At 45.1% G+C, this 24,523-nt stretch overlaps 1 protein-coding gene across 1 annotated transcript in view; it reads right to left on the bottom strand.

Annotated features, from left to right (window-relative positions):
- The window catches only part of LOC104567771 (polycomb group RING finger protein 3), a 69,546-nt gene that overhangs the window by 28,777 nt on the left and 16,246 nt on the right, over positions 1-24,523 (bottom strand). The window contains exons 3-6 of the mRNA XM_088532770.1: positions 21,187-21,304; positions 8,039-8,135; positions 3,695-3,750; positions 2,635-2,745 (exon numbers count right to left, since the gene is read on the bottom strand). Coding sequence (XP_088388896.1) covers positions 2,635-2,745; positions 3,695-3,750; positions 8,039-8,135; positions 21,187-21,295 — 373 coding nt within the window. The 5' untranslated portion in view covers positions 21,296-21,304. The remainder of the gene's footprint in view (positions 1-2,634; positions 2,746-3,694; positions 3,751-8,038; positions 8,136-21,186; positions 21,305-24,523) is intronic.

Genomic DNA, 24,523 nt, shown 5'->3' with positions numbered 1-24,523 from the left:
CTCCGCAGAGCTGCTCTCCACAAGCTCGGTCCCCAGCCTGTACTGGTGTCTGGGGTTATTCCTCCCCAGGTGCAGAACCTTGCACTTGGCCTTGTTGAATTGCATGAGGTTTTTCACCGCCCAGTTGTCCAGTCTGTCCAGGTCCCTCTGGATGGCAGCACAGCCCTCTGGGGTATCGGCTACTCCTCCCAGTTTCGTGTCATCAGCAAACTTGCTGAGGGAGCACTCTGTGCCTTCATCCAGGTCATTGATGAATAAATTGAACAGGACTGGGCCAAGGACTGACCCCTGGGGGACCCCACTAGCCACAGGCCTCCAACTAGACTCTGCACCGCTGATCACCACTCTCTGGGCCCTGCCATCCAGCCAGTTCCTAATCCATCTCACTGTCCACTCATCTATCCCACACTTCCGGAGCTTGCCCAGGAGGATGTTGTGAGGGACGGTGTCAAAAGCCTTGGTGAAGTCGAGATAGACGACATCCACCGCTCTCCCCTCGTCTATCCAGCCGGTCATTTCATCATAGAAGGCTATCAGGTTAGTCAGGCAAGATTTTCCCTTGGTGAATCCATGCTGACTACTCTTGAGCACCTTCTTGTCCTCCATGTGCCTGGAGACAACAGCCAGTATGAGCCGTTCCATCACTTTTCCGGGGACGGAGGTGAGGCTGACTGGCCTGTAGTTGCCTGGGTCCTCCTTCTTGCCTTTTTTGAAGACTGGCGTGACATTGGCCTTCTTCCAGTCTTCCGGCACCTCCCCCGTTCTCCAGGATCTTTCAAAGATGATGGAGAGCGGCTTAGCTATGGCATCTGCCAGCTCCCGCAGCACTCTGGGGTGCATCCCATCAGGGCCCATGGATTTGTGGGTATCGAGGTTCCTTAGGTGCTCTCTGACCCAATCTTCCTCTACCCAGGGCAAGTCATCCTCTCCACCAGCTTCTTCTCTTGCCTCTAGGGCCTGGGGCTCTAAAGGGCTGCCCTTGGTAAACACCGAAGCAAAGAAGGCATTGAGCAACTCTGCTTTTTCTGTGTTATTTGTAACCAAGGTGCCCATCCCGTCCTCCAGCGGACCCACGTTTTCCCTGATCTTCCTTTTGCTGTTAATGTATTTGAAGAATTTTTTTTTTGTTATTTTTAACGTCCCTTGCCAGCTTGCCTTCCAGACGTGCCTTAGCTTTCCTTGTCGCATCTCTGCACTCCCTGACTATGTTCCTGTATTTCTCCCAGGGGGCTTGTCCTTTTTTCCACATTCTGTATACCGCTGCCTTCTGCTTGAGCATTGCCACAAGCTCCCGGCTCATCCACGCAGGTCGCCTGCCCCCTCTGCCTCCCTTCCTACACACAGGGATGCACTGTTGCTGGACGTGGAGGAAGTGCCGCTTGAAAACTAACCAGCTCTCTTGGGTCCCCCAGCCTTCTAGAGCACTAGCCCATGGGATTCTACCGAGGAGGTCTCTGAAGAGGCTAAAGTTGGCCCTCCTGAAGTCCATCGTCACAAGGCTACTTACAGCCCTGCCTCCTCCTCGTTGAATCCTGAACTCCACCAACTCATGGTCACTGCAGCCGAGGCTACCCCCCACCTTAACATCTCCTACTAGGCCCTCCCTATTTGATAGCACGAGGTCCAGTAGCCCACCTCTCCTCGTCGGCTCCACCACAACCTGCGTCAAAAAGTTATCGTCGACGCTCTGCAGGAACCTCCAGGACTGCTTATGCCTGGCTGTGTTGTCCTCCCAGTTGATGTCGGGGTAGTTGAAGTCCCCCATGAGAACCAGGGCCTGTGACCGTGAGGCAACATCCAGCTGCCTATAGAAGGCCTCATCAACCTCCTCGTCTTGGTCAGGTGGCCGGTAGCAGACACCCACCACAGTGTCTCCCACATTAGCCTGCCCTCTAATCCTTACCCACAAGCTCTCAACTCGCTCATCCTCGACTCCCAGGTTGAGCTCCATGCATTCCAGTTGCTCTCTCACATAAAGAGCAACTCCACCACCTCGCCTTCCCAGCCTGTCCTTCCTAAAGAGCACATAGCCTTCCATGGCAGCGCTCCAGTCGTGCGAGCTATCCCACCACGTCTCTGTGATTCCGATGAGATCATGACGCTGGGACCGCACACAGATCTCCAGTTCATCCTGCTTATTCCCCATGCTTCGCGCATTGGTATACAGGCATTTCAGGGAAGCAACAGAGGCCACAGGTTTCCCAGGAGGGGTGAAAGAGGACCCTCTGTGATCATTTCCTATCCTCACTTCCCCACTACCATACTCCCGCTGGACGCCATCTGACCTGGGCTGTGCGGTACTGCTTGTCGTGTCAGTGTGCCACTCCCCTTCCCATATCATCATAGTTCCCACATAGAAACTACTGAAGACCGTCAACAAGAACACATTACAGCCAGCTAAAAGAACATATTTTGTAAACAAGTGTGATGCAGAACAGCAGCACTGCACTCAGATGGTGAGTTCAAAGCTCTAGGTAGTCCAGTATACAAGCATAAGCAAGCATTGCACAATACTATACAACAATTATGAGTGCTAATAAATATTAGCTAGATGCCTACCTCTGTCGGATCCTTTCAGCAGCTTAATGGCAGCACCCCTCCTCCCCACAACAGAACAAACAGAAGACCATTTACCATTGCGATGTGAATCTAGATGCTGCTTTGTAGAGCATGTCTCCCCTTTGATGTCCCCTGGTACTTCCATACCCAGTTTGTGGTAGAATTCCCTCTGCTTTTTCATTTCCGCTGTTTAAAAATGTAAATATTTGTCATTGTAATAAAGTTTTAGTGCAATATTTATCAAATTATTTCAAAAGCCTCCTCTGTCCTTTAGAAGCAGTTTGTTAGGCAAGAAGTGGTATTATCACTTTTTGATACTTTTCTACCCTTTCTGCCATAGTCGAGTTATCCCAGATCTTATATTCCAGAGGCAGAAGTAATTTGCAGAGCTACTATTACACCATTCTGTGATTACAGAAGAAATATCTTAAATACTATACCATACTTTGCATTTTTCCTCCTATGATATTTCTGTCAAAACATTGTTTTTGAATTTGTATCTCTATTTCTGATTTTCAATATCCTAGAAATATCTTTTAAATAATCTCTTTACCTAATCTTGCTTATAAACATCTGAAAATGTCCTCACTTGACAGCTTAATTGGATTGAAATATTCTACTTAAATAAAAGCAGTGACGCACTGCTGAAACATAACACTGAACAGTTGCAATAAAGCATTCCTTTAGTTCAACACATCCATTGTCAAAGAGGAATATGAGAACACAAATGCAAAGGTACTTGCTAGCAAAGGCTTTAAGTACATCTTAAAAAACTTCATGGAAATGAAAAGTAATTCTACATTAGTATTCTACCTCTGAGAATTCTGCAATGCTGACAAAAAAAGCACAAATACACAGTTTAACAAAGAAGAATGTATACGAGTTATAGAATGCCAACATAAGAAAGCTGTACTATTTTCGTTACTTTTTTTTTTCAGCAACGCTGCTAGTACTGGTCTAAAATTAAAACAAGCACTGAAGTATAGAGAAGTAGTGCTAGAACTATAACAAGTGAAGATGGCATTTTTCACCCCTACACACTTCCCTCACATCTCCTTTTCTTTAATTCAAATAAAGTATGTGTAAAGCTAACATTCAGTAAAAAAAAAAAAAAAGGTCATATCAGAAAACTTACCTTCTTGGAGGCCTGGCACAAGCTTGTAAACAATATCTTGCATTGTTCTATCATGACTAGTGGGGAAAAATGAAGGTTTAAATTAGTCATCTTGATTTAAAACATTTCTCTTAAAGAGATTCAGAATTAAATCAACTCTACAAACCTGTAAAGTCTTGTAAGAAAAAAATATTGATCTTGGATAACTGAAATATGAAATGGGAAAGAGAGGAATGCAGATAAGGTTCAGGTTAAGACAGGAATTGACAGAAAAATTAACAGAAGTGCTAGGTTAGACAGTCTTTATGATGCAAAGGATGGCACCCTGTGTGAGAGACTTTCACCTGCATCAAGGCACATATATCAGTAATGTGCTCTCAAAATTCCTTGACAATTTTGACAAAGGCATTTTTGCTCAAACCAAATGTGGCTAGACTGTTTCTTATCCCTTTTGATTAACATCTCATGTTGCTGGGTTGTTCAGTTATCCATATCATGTTTTCTTAAGAACATGTGGGGAAAAAAAAAGTGTATAGAGAAAAAAAACAGAAGTGCACAAAGGAAAGAAAATTTGACTTTGCTTTTAATGCAACATTTTATCCAAGTACATTATCCTGTAGATCAGAATCTCAGCTAGCTAAAAAGGGTGGAACAAAAAAGAGACTGATCTGTCTTAGACATAGGGCAGGAACTCCTAGGGGAGTAGGGCTGGTTAAAATTCTAAATTTCTGTTCTCCAACTCACCTAGCACTCTGATGTTTTCAAACAAATTTTTTTTCTGTATTACTCTAAAATAAGTGATCTGAAAAGACCAGAACATTACCCCAACTTCCAAACTATAAATAAAATGCAACACAACATAAAATGTCAGCCTCTGTTGCTAAAAGGGCATTACCCCAGAAGAGTTTACAGCACTAAATTCCAGCTTTTACTCTCAGGTTTAGATTTTTAAGTGTCATTTACAGATTGCAGGAACATATCCAAAAACATTTCAATATAAATGAGTGATTTTTGCCACCAGCATGAGAGCAGAGAGAAGAATTTAATAGCATTCCTAGTCATTATATGAGATGTGCTTGGTATACCTATTTTCCAGAAGGATGGGGAAGAATTAGATCATATTTATGTAACTAAGACAAATATATTTATAATGTTCACGGTTACCGATTTGACAGTTTGCATGAAAGGTACAGCTCAAAAGTATTCTTTTCTTCTGAATGTATTCTAATAGTGTAGTTATATGGAATGCAGTGATTTGAAAGCAGCTTATTAAAATTATTTCTAAATGTGCAGTTAGATCGACCATTTTGATGTTTACAGAATAGTGACTATTGATTGTGAACCCCATACGTAACAATTGAAATAGCACACTGTTTTGTGTTTTGCTTCCTGCAACGATAAACAAAAGAGCTGTGTTCTGGTTCTAATTGCAATCCTGTGGAGAGATTTGATATGTGTGTGGCTATTAAAGAATTATTCCGAAGCAAAGTATATTTCTTTAATAGAGCAGTGTTACTAGTATTGTATTTCCCCTGAGCTCTTAGTGACACCCCCTTTTAAAATATCACTCTGACTAAAGTGTATGTTCTTAGCTTGTTTGTTAGAAGACTTGCTCTCAGAAGATGTGGCTTCAGTTATATTCTGTGTAGTTCATGCTACGCTTCTCTGGTAGCAACTCAGAATAAAAACATCAGGAGTATAAGGCTAAGATTTTCCCATACAAATCACAGAATCATAGAATCATAGAATGCTTAAGGTTGGAAGGGACCTCTAGAAGTCATCTAGTCCAACCCCCCTGCACACGCAGGGTCACCTAGAGCACGTGGCACAGGCCTGCATCCAAGCGGGTTTTGAAGATCTCCAGAGAAGGAGACTCCACAACCTCTCTGGGCAGCCTGTTCCAGTGCTCTGTCACCCTCACTGTTAAGAAATTTTTCCTTAAGTTCCTGTGGAACTTTTGATGCTTCAGTTTCTATATGTTTCCTCTAGTTCTGTCAGTGGCCACCAGTGAAAAGAGGCCAGCAGCATCCTCCTCACTGCCTCCCTTGAGGTACTTGTAGACACTGATTAGATCCCCTCTCAGTCTTCTCTTCTCCAGGCTGAACAGGCCCAGCTCCCTCAGCCTCTCCTCATAGGGCAGATGTTCCAGGCCCCTGATCATCCCAGTAGCCCTGCGCTGGACTCTCTCCAGCAGCTCCACATCCCTCTTGTACTGTGGGGCCCAGAACTGGACACAATACTCCAGATGCGGCCTCACCAGGGCTGAGTAGAGGGGCAGGATCACCTCCCTCGACCTGCTGGAGATGCTCTTCTTAATGCAGCCCAGGATTCCATTGGCCTTCTTGGCCACGAGGGCACACTGCTGCCTCATGGTCAACTTGTCATCCACCATGACACCCAGGTCTTTCTCCGCAGAGCTGCTCTCCAGAAGGTCAGTCCCCAGCCTGTACTGGCGTCTGGGGTTATTCCTCCCCAGGTGCAGGACCTTGCACTTGGCCTTGTTGAATTGCATGAGGTTTTTCACCACCCAGTTGTCCAGTCTGTCCAGGTCCCTCTGGATGGCAGCGCAGCCCTCTGGTGTATCAGCTACTCCTCCCAGTTTCGTATCATCAGCAAACTTGCTGAGGGAGCACTCTGTGCCTTCATCCAGGTCATTGATGATTAAATTGAACAGGACTGGACCGAGGATTGACCCCTGGGGGACCCCACTAGCTACAGGTCTCCAACTAGACTCTACACCACTGATCACCACCCTCTGAGCTCTGCCGTCCAGCCAGTTCCTAATCCACCTTAAATCCTATAGGTTAAAAAACAGACAGTACTTGTGTTTGGGTGAAAAAAAAATGTTACAAGTCTGCTGACTGATTCTTGCTAATTATCTCTTTCTCTGTTCAAAGGAAATGTGTCATGCACCAATCCTTTTGCTTGTTGAAGGAAATTGTACACGTCAGGAACACCCCTGTGTAAAGCAGTTGCAGCTGGCCTGGTGTGGCCATGGCTTCTCTTCCTTTATGATGCTGCTGCTGCCAAATGAGTAGCAAGAGGTGCCTGAGGAATTAATAAGTGTTGATTATGCAATTGTAGGTGCTTATAAAGCCTGCATTGCTGTTTTAAAACAAAATATTTGGCATGTGTGTCATAGCAATAGTTAGATCACTTCAGCTTTTAAAAAATGCCAAAAGCAAGTTATCCTTGGAATAGGGTTTTGGCCTACTGAGCTGACATAATTGCAGCAATTAGGCTAATGTAGGAGGTCCACAGTTCCAGCTTACGTATGTTGCTATGTAGCTGTTAGGTAACTTTTGTTAGCTAAAGCATAATTAGGCAATTGTTATGAGAAAAAGAAATATGCATAGCTGGCAGAAACAGCAGAACTAAATTTATACAAGAATATTTGATCGGCAATTCACTACACCAAAAAATGAGCAACAACTCGGAGTAGACCACCAACCAGTAAAGATGAAACAATCTGGAGGCTGTTTTCCACCTCACAGAATTAATTCACCTCAGCCAGAAGAAGGGCGTGCCAACTGTACCTTTGGGGACACCTTACTGTGGAGGACCTCCAGGGATGCCTGGGACCAAGCTCATATGGTCAGACCCACCACGCTTAACCCCCTACTCCTCCCAACTTCTGAAAACCACTGCTCCTGTTAGCAAGGTAAGGGAAAGTAGAGATAACCATGGTTCTATAACTTTGTATTGTTCTATGAATTAATAATCACTCCTTCACAGAGACAATAAACATTTAAATTCTTTCACATGGATTCAGTTATTTTGTAGTAATTCATGCATGCGTTTAGTCTGCCTTCACCTAGACTAAGTAGTTCAATTAGCAATGACTGTGACCAACCAATAACTACCATGGAAGAAGGCTCAGAGGAAATGGGCAAAGGTTCAGGTGCCCCTGAAGCTCAGGAATCATATAGGATGTGACTCATTAGTTACAGCTGTTGCACAGAGAACTGACTTTATCTCAACACATGAGGCACCAGAGGATGACCTTCCTCTTAGATAAGCAGCCTGTAACTGTTGAGTGGATCAATGGGTGTAAACATTTCTTCCTGAGCTGATCAGAAGAATGTGAATGTCCTGTATAACATAAATTGACTTCAAAGTAAAATTTGATATTAAACTTTGCACTCTCTGTATGTGGAATATCTGAACGAACCTGATCAGATAGTACTGGACTCATATGTTTTAAAGCAGTAGATCAGAGAACCGAGAATAAAGGGGATCAATTTTGACAGGCAAATTGAAAAAAAAAAATCTAGAGAGAAATTGTGCTGTATTTGAGAGATTTGAGAGGATTATACAGTCCAGAGAGTTACTAGTTCTGCTTTTCCTTTCATGCTAAACACTTACCCAATATACTGTAATGGATGGCTCTGGTGTATAACAATTCTACATGTTGGGCAAGTGTTGTTTTCCTCCAAATGCTTCACTAAGCAGCTTCTACAGACTAATAACAAGAACATTAATAATTAGAAAGAAATAAAACAAGTATGTAGCTCTCTTTTAGCCAAAAAAAGAGAAGCTTGCCTATATATAAAAACACATGATGCTGAAACTCATAGTTATTTTTAACACAAAATTTCCAATATTTTTCATGACCATTCTCAATACAGAAAAGTGATGCAATAGAAGTACAGTGAGAAAGTTATATCTAGTCAGTCTTCCTAACAAAACACAATTAAACTGTTAGAATACAGTCCCAAAGTCACTAGAATAGCATTTCAAATAGGTAAGCACCATACCTAAGTGCACTGTTCAGCTTTCACAAAGGATGTTACAGGCATTGTATGTTATTAAAATATCTAGCCATTTTGCTGTGAATCACGGTGGTATGCAGAAGAAAACTGTTCTATGATAATAAACCTGCGCAAAAGGAATCATTTCTTTTTCCTCAAGTCAGATGCTTTTTAGTTGACTGGAAAGCTTTGAATAAAATGGATATTCAGGTGCATTTTTACTTTTAAATTTCAAAAAATCCACTACAAATTTAATCAGAAAATAAAATAAGGAAAGGTTGTTACTATATAGGAAAAAAAGTGTTAATTGTTCTAGGAACAAACAGACCAGGAGGTTCCTATAGAACACTATGGATAACTTCTTGATGCAGGTGGTTGATGAGGCAACAAGGAGATGGGCAGTGCTAGACCTTGTACTAACAAACAGAGATGGTCTGGTTGGAAATGTGAAGGTTGGGGGCAGTCTTGGCTGCAGTGATCATGAGATGTTGGAATTCACAATCCTGTGAGGAGGAAGCTGGACAAGAAGTCAGATTGGAACTCTGGATTTCAAGAGAACTAACTCTGACCTCTTCAGGGAGCTCCTTGGAGGAATCCCCTGGGCCAGGGCCCTAGAAGGAAAGGGGGTCCAGGAGAGTTGGCTAAAATTCAAGCACCACTTCCTCCGAGCTCAGGATCAGTGCATCCCTATGAGATGGGGGGCAGGAGACCTGCGTGGATGGGCAAGGAGTTCTTGGGAAAACTTAAACAGAAGAACAAAGCATACATAATGTGGAAGAAGGGCCAGACCACATGGGAAGAATATAGGAAAACTGTCAGAGAATGCAGGGATGCAACGAGGAAGGCCAAGGCCCATCTGGAATTAGAGTTAGCGAGAGATGCCAGGGACAACAGGAAGGGCCTCTACAAATACATCATCAGCAAGAGGAAGACTAGGAAAAACATGGGTCTGCTGCTGAATGGGGAGGGTGCCTTGGTGAAGGAGAATGCAGAAAAGGCAGAGTTACTAAATGCCTTCTTTGCTCCAGTCTTTATTGCTAAGGCTAGTCCCCATGAACTACAGAGCCTGGAGACAAGAGAGAGAAGCGGGAGAGAGGAAGACTTTCCGCTGGTCGAGGAGGATTGGGTTAGGGATTATTTAGGCAAACTGGACACCCATATATCTATGGGCCCGGATGAGATGCACCCAAAAGTGCTGAGGGAACTTGCGAGGGTTATTGCTCAGCCACTCTCCATCATCTTTCAGAGGTCATGGAGAGCAGGGGAGGTGCCGGAGGAGTGGAAGAAAGCCTACGTCACTCCAGTCTTAAAAAAGGGTGAGAGGGAGGACCCAGAAAACTACAGACTGGTCAGCCTCACCTCCGTGCCTGGAACGCTGATGGAGCAGCTCATCCATGAGGCCATCTCTAGGCACGTCAAGGAAAAGAACCTGATCAGGAGTAGTCAGCATGGCTTCACCAAAGGGAAGTCATGTTTGACCAACCTGACAGCCTTCCATGATGGGATGACTGGCTGGATGGATGATGGGAGAGCCATGGATGTTGTCTATCTTGACTTCAGCAAGGCTTCCGACACAGTCTCCCATAACATCCTCATAGGGAAGCTCAGGAAGTGTGGGTTAGATGAGTGGACAGTGGGCTGGATTGAGAACTAGTTGGAGGGCAGAGCTCAGAGTGTCATGATAAATGGGGCCGAGTCTGGTTGGAGGCCTGTGGCCAGTGGTGTCCCCCAGGGGTCATTATTGGGCCCAGTACTGTTCAGCTTGTTCATCAATGACCTGGATGAGGGGGCAGAGTGCACCCTCAGCAAGTTTGTGGATGATACAAAGCAGGGCAGAGTGGCTAATACTCCAGAAAGCTGTGCTGCCATTCAGAGGAACCTAGACAGGTTGGAGAGTTGGGCAGAAAGGAACCTCATGAGGTTCAACTTGGGCAAATGCAGGGTCCTGCACCTGGGGAGGAATAACCTCAGGCACTAGTACAGATTAGGGGTTGACCTGCTGGAAAGCAGCTCCGTGAAGAGGGATTTGGGAGTTTTGATTGATAAGTTAACCATGAGCCAGCAATGTGCCCTCATGGCTAAGAAGGCCAATGCGATCCTGGCCTGCATCAGGAGCAGTGTTGCCAGCAGGCAGAGGGAGGGGATCCTCCCCCTCTACTCAACTCTGGTTGCCTCTGGTGAGGCAGCACCTGGATTGTTGTGTGCAATCCTGGGCTCCCCAGTACAAGAGGGACGTGGAGCTTCTAGAGAGGGTCCAGCATAGAGTGACAAAGATGATTAAGGGAGCATCTATCTTATGAGGGGATCTTATCAACATGTACAAATACCTGAGGGGAGGATGTAAAGAGGATGGGGCCAAACTCTTCTCAGTGGTGGCCAGTGGCAGGACAAGGGGTAATGGATACAAATTCAAACACAGGAAGGTCCATCTCCATATGAGGAAGAACTTCTCTACTGTGAGGGTGACAGAGCCCTGGAACAGGCTGCCCAGAGAGGTTGTGGAGTCTCCTTCTCTGGAGATCTTCAAAACCTGCCTGGATGTAACCCTGTGCCACGTGCTCTAGGTGTCCCTGCTTGAGCAGGGGGGTTGGACTAGATGATCTCTAGAGATCCCTTCCAACCTCAACCATTCTGTGATTCTGTTAAACAGATACGATAGAGCAGCATGCTTTTGGGACTGTTTCCAAGTCTATATGTAACTATGCATTTGATTCAAAAGAAACCACTTACCTCCTTTTTTAAACAGTACTGCCATTTCTCCAGAAAATAATAATAAAATATACAGTATAAAGTGACTTCCTGAGCTGAAATAATAAACGAACTCCATCACAAAATTCAGAAATGAATATAAGATAAAGTTACCTAAATTATACTGTTTTTTTTCCTATTAAAAAAAGTAAAATATTTTCCTTCGACAGCAATTCCTTTAATCTTAGGTAGTGTTACAATAGTCCTTAAAGTCTAAGGTAAGAAAATTTCTGTAGCTATAGTGCCATCTACCTATCAGACAACATGATACTGTACTATATAAACACTAGTTAAAGCCAAATAAGTCATTATGTTTGCTTTGCTGCTACTTTTATATATGTGTGTGTGTATGTATATATAAATTTTAATTGCTGTGACCAACCAATAACAGCTACAGTATAGGAAGGCTCAGAGGAGATGGGCAAAAGGTGAGATGCCCCTGAAGTTCAGGAATCATGTAGGATGCAACTCACTAATCACAGCTGTTGCACAGAGAAGTGACCTTATCTCAACACACAGGACACCAGAGGATGGCCTTCCTGACAGATAAGCAGCTGTAACTGTTGAGTGGATTGATGTAAACATTCCTTCTTGAGTTGATCAGAACAATGTGAATGTCTCCCTGAGATTAGTCAGACCAGCATGAGTGAAGTGTATACGTGGCTCAGCCCAACATAGGGGATAAAACCTGAACAACAAACAAGGGAATATTGAAGGGAGCAATGGGCTTGAGCTGGCTTCAACCTGCATGTTCCTTCCCAGTAACTGGGGGTGCCCACCTTCACAACGGTGAGCATATCATTGGAGCAATCCTAGCAGTTTCACCTACTAAACCCAGATCTTGCATTGCAGTCTGCTCCATATCATACTAGCAGATTCAGTTGCAAGAATGAGGCCATAACCTATTATGAGAGAATTGCTCGAGAAAGGGGAACTTAGAGAAAAACTAGGGCTTAACAGAAGTTATGGCATTACAGAGGCTTGCTTGAGGTGAGACAGTTACCACTTCCAGGATGGTTAGTATGTGTGGAATCTACTTCTCCACGATTCCCTTGGCAACACAATCTGCCCTCCTAGCACACATTAATAAGAGTAAATGAAGAGGGGAACAGAATGGAGACACCATGACCAAACTTTGTTGGATTCCCTGTGGAGGGGATAATCTGATGGTGCTGTGCAGACGATGAGTGAATGGAGGGTGGAGCGGAGTGAAGACACAGCGGCCAAACTCTGTTGTACTCCCTGCAGAGGTGGCAACCTGGTCGTACCATGCAGCTGATAAGCCACATAGTAGGATAAGATGTCTGGTGCTGGGCCAACAATGGTGGCAGATCAGTCCCTTCTGATGGACTTTGCTCAAATTTCTCCTCATTCTAATCTCATTATAATACCAATACATAACCCCAACCCAAAAGTTCTCCCTCTCCAAGGTTACAACCACTTCTCACTGAGCATGCTCTCTAGATTTTCAAGAGACTTTTTAAACCAATCAATAATGAAAGTAAGTATGACTAGAGCCACTCAAGCTCCACCTAAATGTAAAAAAATATATATAAAAGGTGAACTAAGCAGGGATGTAGGGGGAAGAAGGAACAGGGAAAGGAGGAAGAGGAACTAAGGAAGAAGGAAGAGGAGAGAGGGAAGACTCCATTGTAACTTCTGGATCAGTCGACAGGCTGAACCCCTTTCTTCCCCTCCGGTCAGGACACTGCCTGAGGAGACTCCTCAAGACTGAGAGCCCTCTTCCTATTTTCTGGGTGAGTGATGATTGTGCATTTGTACACTAGGCACTAGCTAAGAACCCCACACTGTAGTAGAGGATTTCCTGTACTGACATCTGCAACCTTTCTCTAAATGTTGCATTTGAATAAATTGTGCTATTCGTGAACTTGACTACTTGTTTTGAAGGCGATCTGATGAAACAGATGACAGACTGTTCGCGAACCCGATACTGCCAGAGTCGGGCCTATAGCTGATCATACTATTTGTGAACTCAATTCGCTGTTTGGAAGGCGATCGGACCTACAGTTGACAGACTGTGAATCCGGTACTGCCAGAGTCGAACTTATAGTTACCATAGTATTTGGTATCCCTATTAAGAGATGAGTCCAGCTGCCCCCAGTCCCTCTAACCTTTGAGGATCTGCTGGAACGCAAGGGGATTCATCTCTTACCAAATTTGCCCCCCCCCCCATCAAACCACAACACCTGTTCACACCAAGTAAACAAAAGAAGAATCAAACCTATCTTCTAAACCCATTAGCTTCCAATCAGTTGATCCTCTAGTTCAAATAAGCAGATATTGATCCCTCCTAAACTGAACACAATATAGATCAGCTCAGGTTCTGGCAGGTCAGCCCAAGCATGGCAACCATATAAATACAGCTAAGATGATTGTTTATTTAGAGAGCCAAAGCACCCCTAGATCAGCTCTTTTTACATATGGTTAAGCCAAGATTAATAAGTCCTCCTGGAACTGTAAGTCCTAGGAGCATGGCACAGGGACAGACAATATGGGAGCCACTCTAGTCTAGAAACAACAGTATTACTAGAGTTCTTCCAGAACTTTACTGAGAGTTACCTCAATAAAGTCTTTCTGAGTTATTTTTCTTTGCACTAAGCTTGGCTAGCAGCAACACATGGTACCACAATCATTGAAGAAGAGGTGGTGCTGCTTACCACTTGAACAGCAGTTTTGGGGTGGATGGGGGTGGTATCCTCACCAGCTAAAAAGTATTGGAGCAGCTCAGCTGCCACTGACAGAGAACATCCACTACAAAACACATACTGGAGTCTATTCTCATTATTTCTTACAGTTCATTTCTATTAACGTTTTCATATAACCAATTCAAGAAATCAAGTTGATCTCCCATTATGGGCACAAGAGAAGGGACATCTGCAAACTCTGGAACTTATGATTAGTGCCACTGAGTGGCAGGAGATAGGGGACTCTCTCTGCGATGCCACCATTGGGGGTAGTAAAACGGCTAAGGACTTGGGTTGTACGTGGCGAGAAGTAATGATAGCGAAGGTCCTCCTCACTCCCGCGCAATATCTGTTATGGGAACGGGAGTGGGAGAAACAAATCCAAAAGGTGGTGAACGCACGTAACATCTCGGGAGATCTGTTGTGTGGTGTGACTGTGCGGATGCTTATGGGACGGGATCTCTATGGTGACCCCACGACTCAGCTAACCTACTCGATGCCCATGTATAGTGCTTCGCGGAAGCAGGCACTGTTTTTAGTGCCGTCAGAACGAAAGGCCCCATCATTTACGATGGCGAAGCAGGGATTGCAGAAGTCCTATGGAAATTTGGTGAATAGGCTCGTGCAATCCCTGGAGCAAGCTACTGATGAACAGGCCCTCTGCAAGCTTTTGATCTGGTGCAGAGAGAATGGGTTCAAAGCCGAGCCCCACCTAGTATTCAAATCCGATGTGAAAGCCAAAAGCAAAGCGGCCGCCGGAGTCATGTCCGCCTTTGCGAGCACTTCAGGACCGGGACCGCCATGCCACCGAAAACTGCTGGTGTTCGGAAGATCCATCGCCAACCCCCCCGCCCGTGCCTGCCTCTGTGTCTGCACCTGCGGTGCCTACACCGTCTGTGCCCCCGCTTCCGGACCCCCCCTGTCGCGCCTGAAGAATGGCCTGGCTGGGTCCAGGACTTGTTAGATCGCCTTGAAAAAAAAAAAAAAAAAAAAAAGGAAAAAGGAGAAGGGGAGAAGGGGGGCGAAGAGAAGGCGAATGAGATCAAGGAGACTTACGTTGCTGAGGGCTTGACGAAAGCCAGGAGGGAGGTGCAGGGGAATTTGATCCATCTTTTAAAAATGGGGGTTGAAGAATTGTAATGCTTTAAGTGAGGATAGAAACCGTTATTAGGGCTATTGTTTCTATTTTCTATGTTCACCTCTATTATGTGTTGTATCCTTTGTATATTGATGCTGTCACGAGGTATGGTTGAAAGCTGGAAATTCGTATGATCTGTAGAGTCATAAAACTGTTGTGCGAAATAGAATCCAAGATCTTGAGAAAGAAGATGTTTGCCTGCCCAGGCTGAGCGATAAGGAGCACGGAGGCGGCTGCTCAGCCAGGTTCACAGCCGACCTCCTCCAAAAGCAGTTGAAGGCGGCTGCTCGACCAGGCTTGTAGCCAACTTAACTGCAAACATCCTCTAAATTAATTTGAAGGTCAAACACCCGAGAGGGAGGGAGATGAGAAAGGCAGGACCCTCAGACTGACGGCTGGGACCACTTACTGGTATGCGCACCTGCACAGCCAGGGGGGAAGGTTATGTGACTGAAGGCGGAGTTTGTCTGCCCCCCCCGGTCTGCCTGCTGGCGCGTACTGGTCCTACGTGGGAGGATGCACCAGGCATAAACAGACAGTGCAGAAAGAGGAGGGGTGAGACTCCTAACACTGAGACCCACGTTGTCTCTGCGGGGACGCCCGCCGAGTTAGGAGCCTGTCAGCAACTCTCTAATCTGCCAACTGGAGAGAATGTTCAGTCTCAGCGTCCTGCCGACAACCAGTGGAACTCACTAGTGGAGTGCATAGCTACGTGAGGTTGTGCCACTGGACAGAAATTGTGTTTGTGCTGTTTGTGTGTGTGGTCTTTAGATCTTTATTGTGTAATATATATCAGCAGAGAGGGCTAAATAAGCACAACAAGAAAGTGCAGAATTTGAAAACGGGAGAGCCAGGAATAACTCAGACTACGGCGTTCCCCACCCACCTCCCCCGCCCACCCCCCCCACCAATGGAGGACTGGGAGCCGTACTCTTGACTTATATCCTTGGACAGAGCTTAGGGGAATACTTAATAATTGATTTAAAAGATTGTTTTTTCACCATACCATTGTATCCTGAGGACGCTGACATAGTGGAACATATGAACCAAACGCTGAAACGCCAGCTACGAAAAATGAAAAATTGGCAAGAGCAGTATATGTTTTAAATTTTTGAGATTGCCCCAGGATAGCCTAGTCCCTCTGATGGTCAAACACAGGGCTGGGCTAAAGGGAGCCCTGACAGAAGTAAAGTCGGGTCCATGTAAGGTGATGCTGAGAGATTGGAACACGGGAAACTGGACGGGACCCTTGGAAATGGTAACCTAGGGAAAAGGGTATGCTTGTGTCGTTACAGATACTGGAACCAGATGGGTGCCAGAAAAATGGGTGAGACCTTGGCTGGAAGCAAACTCGCATACATCAAACGTAGCAGGTAAGCAGCTGGTACCCTAGCTGTGGAAAGTGTGAGCCTGCAGAACAACATGGGAGGAAGAAGTGTTACTGTTATTATTAGCTGTATATTGTGGCTTTTAGGAGGTAATGTTGCTTTTAACGCTATTATAGAACCTGATGCTACTTTTAACACTAATGGATATGTTATGCTTCTTAGGCGTATTGTTAATTATACCCAAATTAAGAGTTGTTGGCTTTGTTGGACAGCAGATCAATTTGATGCACTGGTGTTAGGTATTCCTCAGAGCAACTGTACAGACCTGAATCCATATAGCCTACTCAATACATCATACCAGTGCACACAGGAGAATGTCGCAATGGAAGGAATGCCCTGAACTCCCAATGCACCTCATGGTCATCTCCAACCCAATCTCGGTGTTTGCCCTCATCATGCAGTGGCAAAAGAAAAAAGGGGGAGGGATTTGGAATGGGCCTTGCGGTACTCCACTGCGCTGCAGTTAGCGCTCTTGGAGTTCCCTGGGGAGGTGACTTCGGAAAGGCCTGCAGGAAAGCTTGGCCACTTCCTCACCAGCTATTCGTGGGTAGAAAGACCAAAGTGTGTAGAAAGACCTCCGTGTGATGGCCTCACGGTATTCACGGATGCAGGAAAATCCTCCAGAAGGGCGACCATCACCTGGAAAGGAGAAAGACCTATGGAAGGCCCACACCCTACAAGCAGTGGAAGGTGACTCGTTGCAGATCGGACTCCCTGTACGTTGTCGTCGTAGTACAGCGAATTGAGGATGCTCTTTTGAAAGAAACTTCTAACCAACGATTGTTCCAGCTGTTTCTACGAATCAAAAGAGCGGGGAGGTGGCGTTCGACAGCGTTCTGTGTCATCCACGTCCGGAGCCATCAATGGACACTAGGTTTGGGGGAGGATAACAATCGGGCTGACCAGTTAGTGAGCTTGACACGCGAGCATGGGCCACTGAATCGTTTTGAAATTGCCCGAATTGCTCATGAACAGTTCCGCACTAATGCCAAAGGCCTGACCTGGATGTATGATATAACTATATCCGATGCCTGCGGAATTGTGCAGGCCTGTCCCCAATGTAGTCATCATGGGCCAGGTCTGGGCATTGGTGTGAACCCCAGGGGCCTGAAGGCATTAGAGATGTGGCAAATGGACATCACACATGTACCTGAATTTGGACGCCTCAAGTATGTCCACGTGTCCATAGACACCTACTCAAAGTTTGTGTGGGCCACAGCGCAGACTGGCGAAAGGGCCCTACATGTCTGCAGGCATCTAACCACATGTTTTGCGGTCATGGGCTCACCCGAGCACATCAAGACGGATAACGGTCCAGCCTATGTCAGTGAGTCTGTCCGACGCTTTCTGATGACCTGGGGAGTACAGAATACCACTGGGCTCCCAAACTCTCCAACTGGTCAGGCTATAGTGGAGCGCACAAACAGGACACTCAAGGACTATTTGCAAAAGTTCAATTCAATAGTGGACCCAAGAGAGTGTTTGGTTAAGGTTCTATTTGTATTAAATCATCTCTGTGTCTTCGGGGACAATGTTGATCTGCCTGTCGTAATCCATGCCACCTGTGTTAATGCAGGCACTCCCACTAAAGAAATGATGCTTAATTATTGTAACCCTAGAATGGGGATCTGGGAGGGCCTCGCCACTGTCATATTCAATGGTCGAGGGCATATGTGTGTTTCTATGCCCACAGGTCCGCTATGGGTTCCCAGCAGATGGACTCGTCCAGCAAAAGGAGTTGTGGACGTGAGGGAGTGTCCTGTCAAAAGGGACATGCAGGACAGTGGTGGGCAGCAGCGTTGCTGATGTTCTGGGTACTGGGCTCTGGAACGGAAGGGGCTCCAGGGTACCATCCATGGTTGTTTGATCCTCGACAGAACATCTGGGTGACCTTAGCTCGAGAGCTAAATACCACGCGCTTCTGCGCTAGTCTGGCCACCCCTAGTACCCCCTTTGTAACATGTCTAGTTGGGGTACCTGTAAACGAGACCACGTGGAAGTATTTCTGGAATGCAGTAAAGGCAATGCCATCGTTGGGGAATCCCCAAACTTTGAAAAGATTGACAGCACTCGAGAACTTGGCAACGGGAATCAACCGTTTCAATCTTTGGAGCCACAACCTGCCTGCAGGGCCTGAACCACAGGAGATAGAATTACTAGATTCTCTTAATGCTTCTGTTTGCCTTTATATTAATGCATCGCATAAGGGTTGTGCTTCGGGTTATAGTAATAATTGTCGCAGTAGCTCTCAGGCGCCCACCTGGTTGTACCCAATCGGCAACGGGAGTCATTGGAATAAATGGTGTGGTAAGATGTCCCACAATTCCTCACATCCGGGATCCAGCCCTGTAACCCCTCGGACGTTGCCTGCAGGATATTTTCTCATATGCGGCAACCGGGCTTGGTCCGGAATTCCATCAAAGCCCATAGGGGGTCCATGTACAGTAGGCCAAGTAAGTATGGCTTTGCCCTGGGTCCATCCTAACAGCACCAGGGTCAAAAGAAGAACTTGGCAAATGGCGCGTAGCATAACCCAGACGGAGGACTGTAATGACAATGTCCGTCTCTGGCCCAAGTGGGAAGTAATTTTGACATCCTTCTTTGTACCGGGGGCGGCAGCGGCGCGAGCTCACAAAATCTTGGACACCCTATCCTGCTGGGTGGTTAAAAAGCAAATGTCACCAGTCATGTCCTCTCTAATCTTGCGCTAGATTTATCACAGGTGCAACACGCGGTGCTACAAAAGAGAGCGGCCATCGACTTCCTGCTGCTAGCCCATGGGCACGGATGTGAAGACTTTGAAGGAATGTGCTGTATGGATCTGCAAGACCACTCTAAGGCAATCCACCAGCAAATCCAACAGCTGATGGAACACACCCAGAAGATACAAAAAGATGTGGGCTTCTTTGGACTGGATGGGTTAACTAATTTATTGGGTGTTGGTGGGTGGCTGAAATCCTTGCTTAAAAGAAGTTTGATGCTTTTGATTATTCTGCTTTTAATCCTAGGCTTAGTCAGCTGTGCCTTTGCATGCTTAAAACGACTGCTATCCTCCCTTACTCATAACGCCTGGTTAATGCAAAAGAAAAAAGGAGGACTTATAGAGGAATGGCTTGGAGATCAAGGGCACCTTACAGCTCCAGGCGGTTGGTAAAACCCCGGCGTTGAAATGATCGAGAGTCCCTGAACTGCCCATCAGCAGATCAATAGACAACGGACGCTGCTCAGCAAGACGTCGGACTCTTGACTGGAAAGATTTTGCAGACCAACACGGACTTGGGGATGGGTGCATGTATTAGTAAATCGCAGCTAATATTACTAGTTTTTTATTGTTTATGCTTGTAGTTTTAGCTGTGTTTTTGCATGTATTAGACATAAGGTATTCTCACTTACCAGCAAGGCTTGATTAGTGCAAAAGAAAAAAAGGGGGAATTGTAGAGAAATGCTGTGCTGAGAATCTGCACTGTGCTGGGAATCTGCACTGTGCTGAGAATCTGCACCACCTGCGCCTTGCTGATAATGTACTGGGGAGTGTTAGTGAGTTGTCCTTGGCCGGCTGGGAATGGGGAGCTATGTGGGAAAGAGTAGTTAGCCGTTTCGGGTAAACAACTTTGCAGAGCTGGGAAAGAGCCTATGCGGCCGGGACATAGCAACCTCCCTAGCAACCAATCGTAGCTAACCTGGATATCCCTCAGATGCTTGTAGGTATAAATATATGCGCACTTCCGCTAATAAACGGAACAAGATCTAAACTCATATTGGGATCGTGTCTTGTAATCCGGCTCGGCTCCCGTAAAGGCCTGTGCAGTTGTCCTGCGCCTGATTCCAACAGGATGTCTTTTACAAAACCCATAACATTGTCAGTATTAAGAGATACAAGATACAAACAATACCAACACCTGTAACATTTATTAAAGACTATGGGGCCATGTCTCCACTCAGAATTAATACCATAAGCCAAAGGATGCACTCAGAAGAAATAAAACTTTCTGAAAATATAAACTTAAATAAGGGACACACCACAAGACAAAAAAGAGTACAAGCTGGCAGTGAGACCTGGATTGATCTAAAAATGCATTGCTATATACAAACCTGAGAAATGGCATGACCTATGTAAACTGAGCACACCTTGCAGTGCACGTTTCAAGGTAGCAGATAAATAAATAAATACATTTTAGAACAATGAAAAAATGACCTTTAGCTTTATGCAATTACAATTTTAATAGTTGTTAAGAGCAGCATTACAGGATTTGGGACAAAACACAGCAAAAGCCTAGATCAGGGTTCTAAATGCTTCACTCCAAACTGAACACCAAGGAACTTTAGATTTGGAGCACATGGAGAAGGGACTCAAGAATGAGCAAAAAAGGCATGGGAAGAACAAGAAAGCAAATAAATTAAGACTGATGAACAGTGCCTAAAAATCAAACACAGGGGAAAAAATGGTCTCAACCAAATCCTAAGCATCCTATCATCTCTGTAAAGCATGCCACATTCTTTCTAGCATTCAGCAGAAAGACTACATTCCTGAACATATACATTTCCAATTTATTATATATGTTTTCAAGTTTGTGCAGCACAACTATTTTCCTTATTTGTCACATGAGACAATATATTGTTTTGTTGAAAAATCATAATTGCATAGCAAAGCTTGTATTATTTTGGCTGATACACAGTAAATTTTTAAGCTTCAACTAAAAATTATTAAAACATCTAGCACATCAAGTAAAAACAAAAAACAAACAAACAAAATACCTTAGTCAAAAATTATATTTCTACTTACAAGTATGTAAGCATTCTGTTACAGTGGTGGCATCAATCAGGTATCCATTGCACAGACGACAGGTTATATGGGCATTAATGTCCCAAAGCTTAATCTTCCTAGTCAGCATCTTCGGTATCTGTAAAAAAACAAATCCCCCACAGTAACTCAGATATACTGAACAAGTAAAAGTAGTTTTGAAATAAATAACTACAATTCACTTTACAAGAGCCTGAATCTATCTACATAAGCATATCTTTATACTCATGCATATATTTTAATGGAGTACTAAACTTTTAAAGGATGATAGAAACCAATAGTGAAACAATGAGAAATCCATACTACTTTGTATGCCAAGGTTTTGGAGTGAAAAAGTGTCATCCTAGCACACTACTAATACTATCCTCTTATCGACCAAAGGATGAATATTTAAGACCAAATCCTACTATTTTACTCATCTAATGCTTCAGCAGTTGGTAAATTACAAAATCAAAGGGAGCAGGGGTAATTTGACAAATTTGGACTAACCGCACTAAGTATCAGCCTCACATCTCTTTATGGCTAGAACATGATTTTAAATCCATATATGACAAATGGAGCTCAAAAGTAAAATAAAATAGGTTCTTTAAAAGTTAAAAATCAAGTTAAATAAAGAAAACATGACAAACCAAAACTGTTGTTCCATCAGTGGAGCAACACCCTGTTCTATTAAGAAACATGAGCTTTCCCTGCCCGCTTTCTACAATCATCATTAGAATCATAGAATCATTAAGGTTGGAAGGGACCTCTAGAGATCAACTAGTCCAACCCCTCTGTACATGTAGGGTCACCTAGAGCATGTTACACAGGATTGAATCCAAGCAGGTTTTGAAGATCTCCAGAGAAGGAGATTCCACAACCTCTCCCAGTGCTCTGTCACCCGCACTGTCAAGAAATTTTTCCTTAAGTTCCTGTGGAACTTCTGGTGCTTCAGTTTGTGGCCATTTCCTCTTGTCCTGTCACTGGCCACCACTGAAAAGAGGCTGGCCCCATCCTCCTCACTCCCTCCCTTAAGGTATTTATAGACACTGATCAGGTCCTGATCAGGTCCCCTCTCAGCCTTCTCCAGGCTGAATAGGCTCAGCTTTCTCAGCCTTCCCTCATACGGCAGATGTTCCAGGCCCCTGATCATCCTCGTAGCCCTGCGCTGGACTGTCTGCAGCAGTTCCACATCTGTCTTGCACTGGAGAGCCCAGAACTGGACACAATACTCCAGATGTGGCCTCACCAGGGCTGAGTAGAGGGGAAGGATCACCTTCCTCGACCTGCTGGAGACGCTCTTCTTAACGCATCCCCAGGATCCCATTGGCCTTCTTGGCCACGAGGGCACACTGCTGCCTCATGGTCAACTTGTCATCCACCATGACACCCAGGTCCTTCTCTGCAGAGCTGCTCTCCAGAAGGTCAGTCCCCAGCCTGTACTGGCGTCTGGGGTTATTCCTCCCCAGGTGCAAGACCTTGCACTTGGCCTTATTGAATTGCATGAGGTTTTTCACCGCCCAGTTGTTCAGTCTGTCCAGGTCCCTCTGGATGGCAGCGCAGCCCTCTGGGGTATTAGCTACTCCTCCCAGTTTCATATCATCAGCAAACTTGCTGAGGGGGCACAGGACCGGGCCGTGGACTGACCCCTGGGGGAGATCGCTAACTACTGGCCTCCAACTAGACTCTGTGCCACCGATCACAACCCTCTGAGCTCTGCCATCCAGCCAGTTCTCAATCCACCTCACCATCCACTCATCTAACCCACACTTCTGGAGCTTGCCCAAGAGGATGCTGTGAGGGACGGTGTCAAAAGCCTTGCTGAAGTCGAGAGAGATGACATCCACCTCTCTCCCCTCATCTACCCATACAGTCATTCCATTATAGAAGGCTTTCAGATTAGTTAAGCATGATTTCCCCCTGGTGAATCCATGCTGACTACTCCCAAGCACCTTCTTGTCCTCCACATGCTTAGAGACAACAGCCAGGATGAGCTGTTCCATCTCTTTTCCAGGGATGGAGGTGAGGCTGACTGCCCTGTAGTTGCCTGGGTCCTCCTCCTTGCCTTTTTTGAAGACTGGTGTGACGCGGCTTTCTTCCAGTCCTCCGGCACCTCCCCCATTCTCCAGGACCTTTCGAAGATGATGGAGAGTGGCTGAGCAATAACATCTGCCATCTCCCGCAGCACTCTTGGGTGCATCCCATCAGGGCCCCTGTATTTGTGGGTATCAAGTTTACCTAAGTGTTCTCTAAAGAGCATCCAAAAGGAGCAAGAAGAGGGCAGGAAGAATCCCAAAGGGGCAAGAAGAGTCTGAAAGGGGAAAGAAGAAAGCAGGAAGAGTCCGAAAGGAGCAAGAAAAGTGCAAGAAGAATCACAAAGGGGCAAAAAGAGGGCAAGAAATATCCCGAAGGGGCAAGAAGAATCCAAAAGTAATCCAAAAGGCACAAGTATCATAGAATCATAGAATGCTTAAGGTTGGAAGGGACCTCTAGAGGTCATCTAGTCCAACCCCAAGTAGCGAGCAAGAGAAATGTGAAAAATGCAAGAAGGGAGCAAGAGGAATCTGAAAGGCACAAGGCGAATCTAAAAGGCAGAAGAAGAGGGAAAGCAGAATCTGAAAGGGGCAAGAAGAGAGCAAGAAGAGTTACACTGTGTGATATAAGAGTAACTGCAGACTTACATCCAGGTCTTCGGGTGAAGCAGTAAAAGATACAGAACCCAAATTAGTTTTATGGTTGAGATTTCATTAACCTCGTAACTAGCTGTCAAGGAAGAAGGAAAATTTGACTTGTTTGCACAGTATATCCGATAGATCAGAACCTATACCAGATAACTTGATTACATTCTTTTCCAATCCTTATTTTATAATTAAGAAGAGCAGCCACATATTTAACAGTTTCAAGATAGTATATGAGGTCTCCAGTTAAAAAAAGCTGCATGTATTGGAGACATTTCTCAAGCACCAGGGAAAAGCTATTTATGCCCGTTCCTCAGAAATTCTTCAAGAGATGGCTTTAAACTGTAGCAGTCGTTTGAACTGCTACCCTTCTGTCAACCCTTCTGTCAAACCTTTTGAAAGCAATGCAGAGCATATTTTGTAATAGGTAAAAATATTTAGCAAGGCTAAAAGAATACCTAAAATGGCAAACATACAGGCACAAAAAACAAATGCAAACTCTAGTTATTTGACTAGGCAGGAATTCAACAAAAGTTATGGGTGTGCAGGGATTACCAAGGAGTGAATTCAAGCATTAACTAAGATGAGAAGCTAAAGAAATTATGGTGAGAACTGAAATAATGAAATAATTTATTTTCTAGAGAACACTGGACCTTTTTTCC

Source organism: Tinamus guttatus, unplaced genomic scaffold, assembly GCF_059628265.1.
Source record: "Tinamus guttatus ecotype Peru unplaced genomic scaffold, ASM5962826v1 Tinamus_guttatus_pri_ptg000471l, whole genome shotgun sequence".
Taxonomy (NCBI): Eukaryota; Metazoa; Chordata; class Aves; order Tinamiformes; family Tinamidae; genus Tinamus; species Tinamus guttatus.
This window is presented reverse-complemented; position numbering and strand designations above follow the sequence as displayed.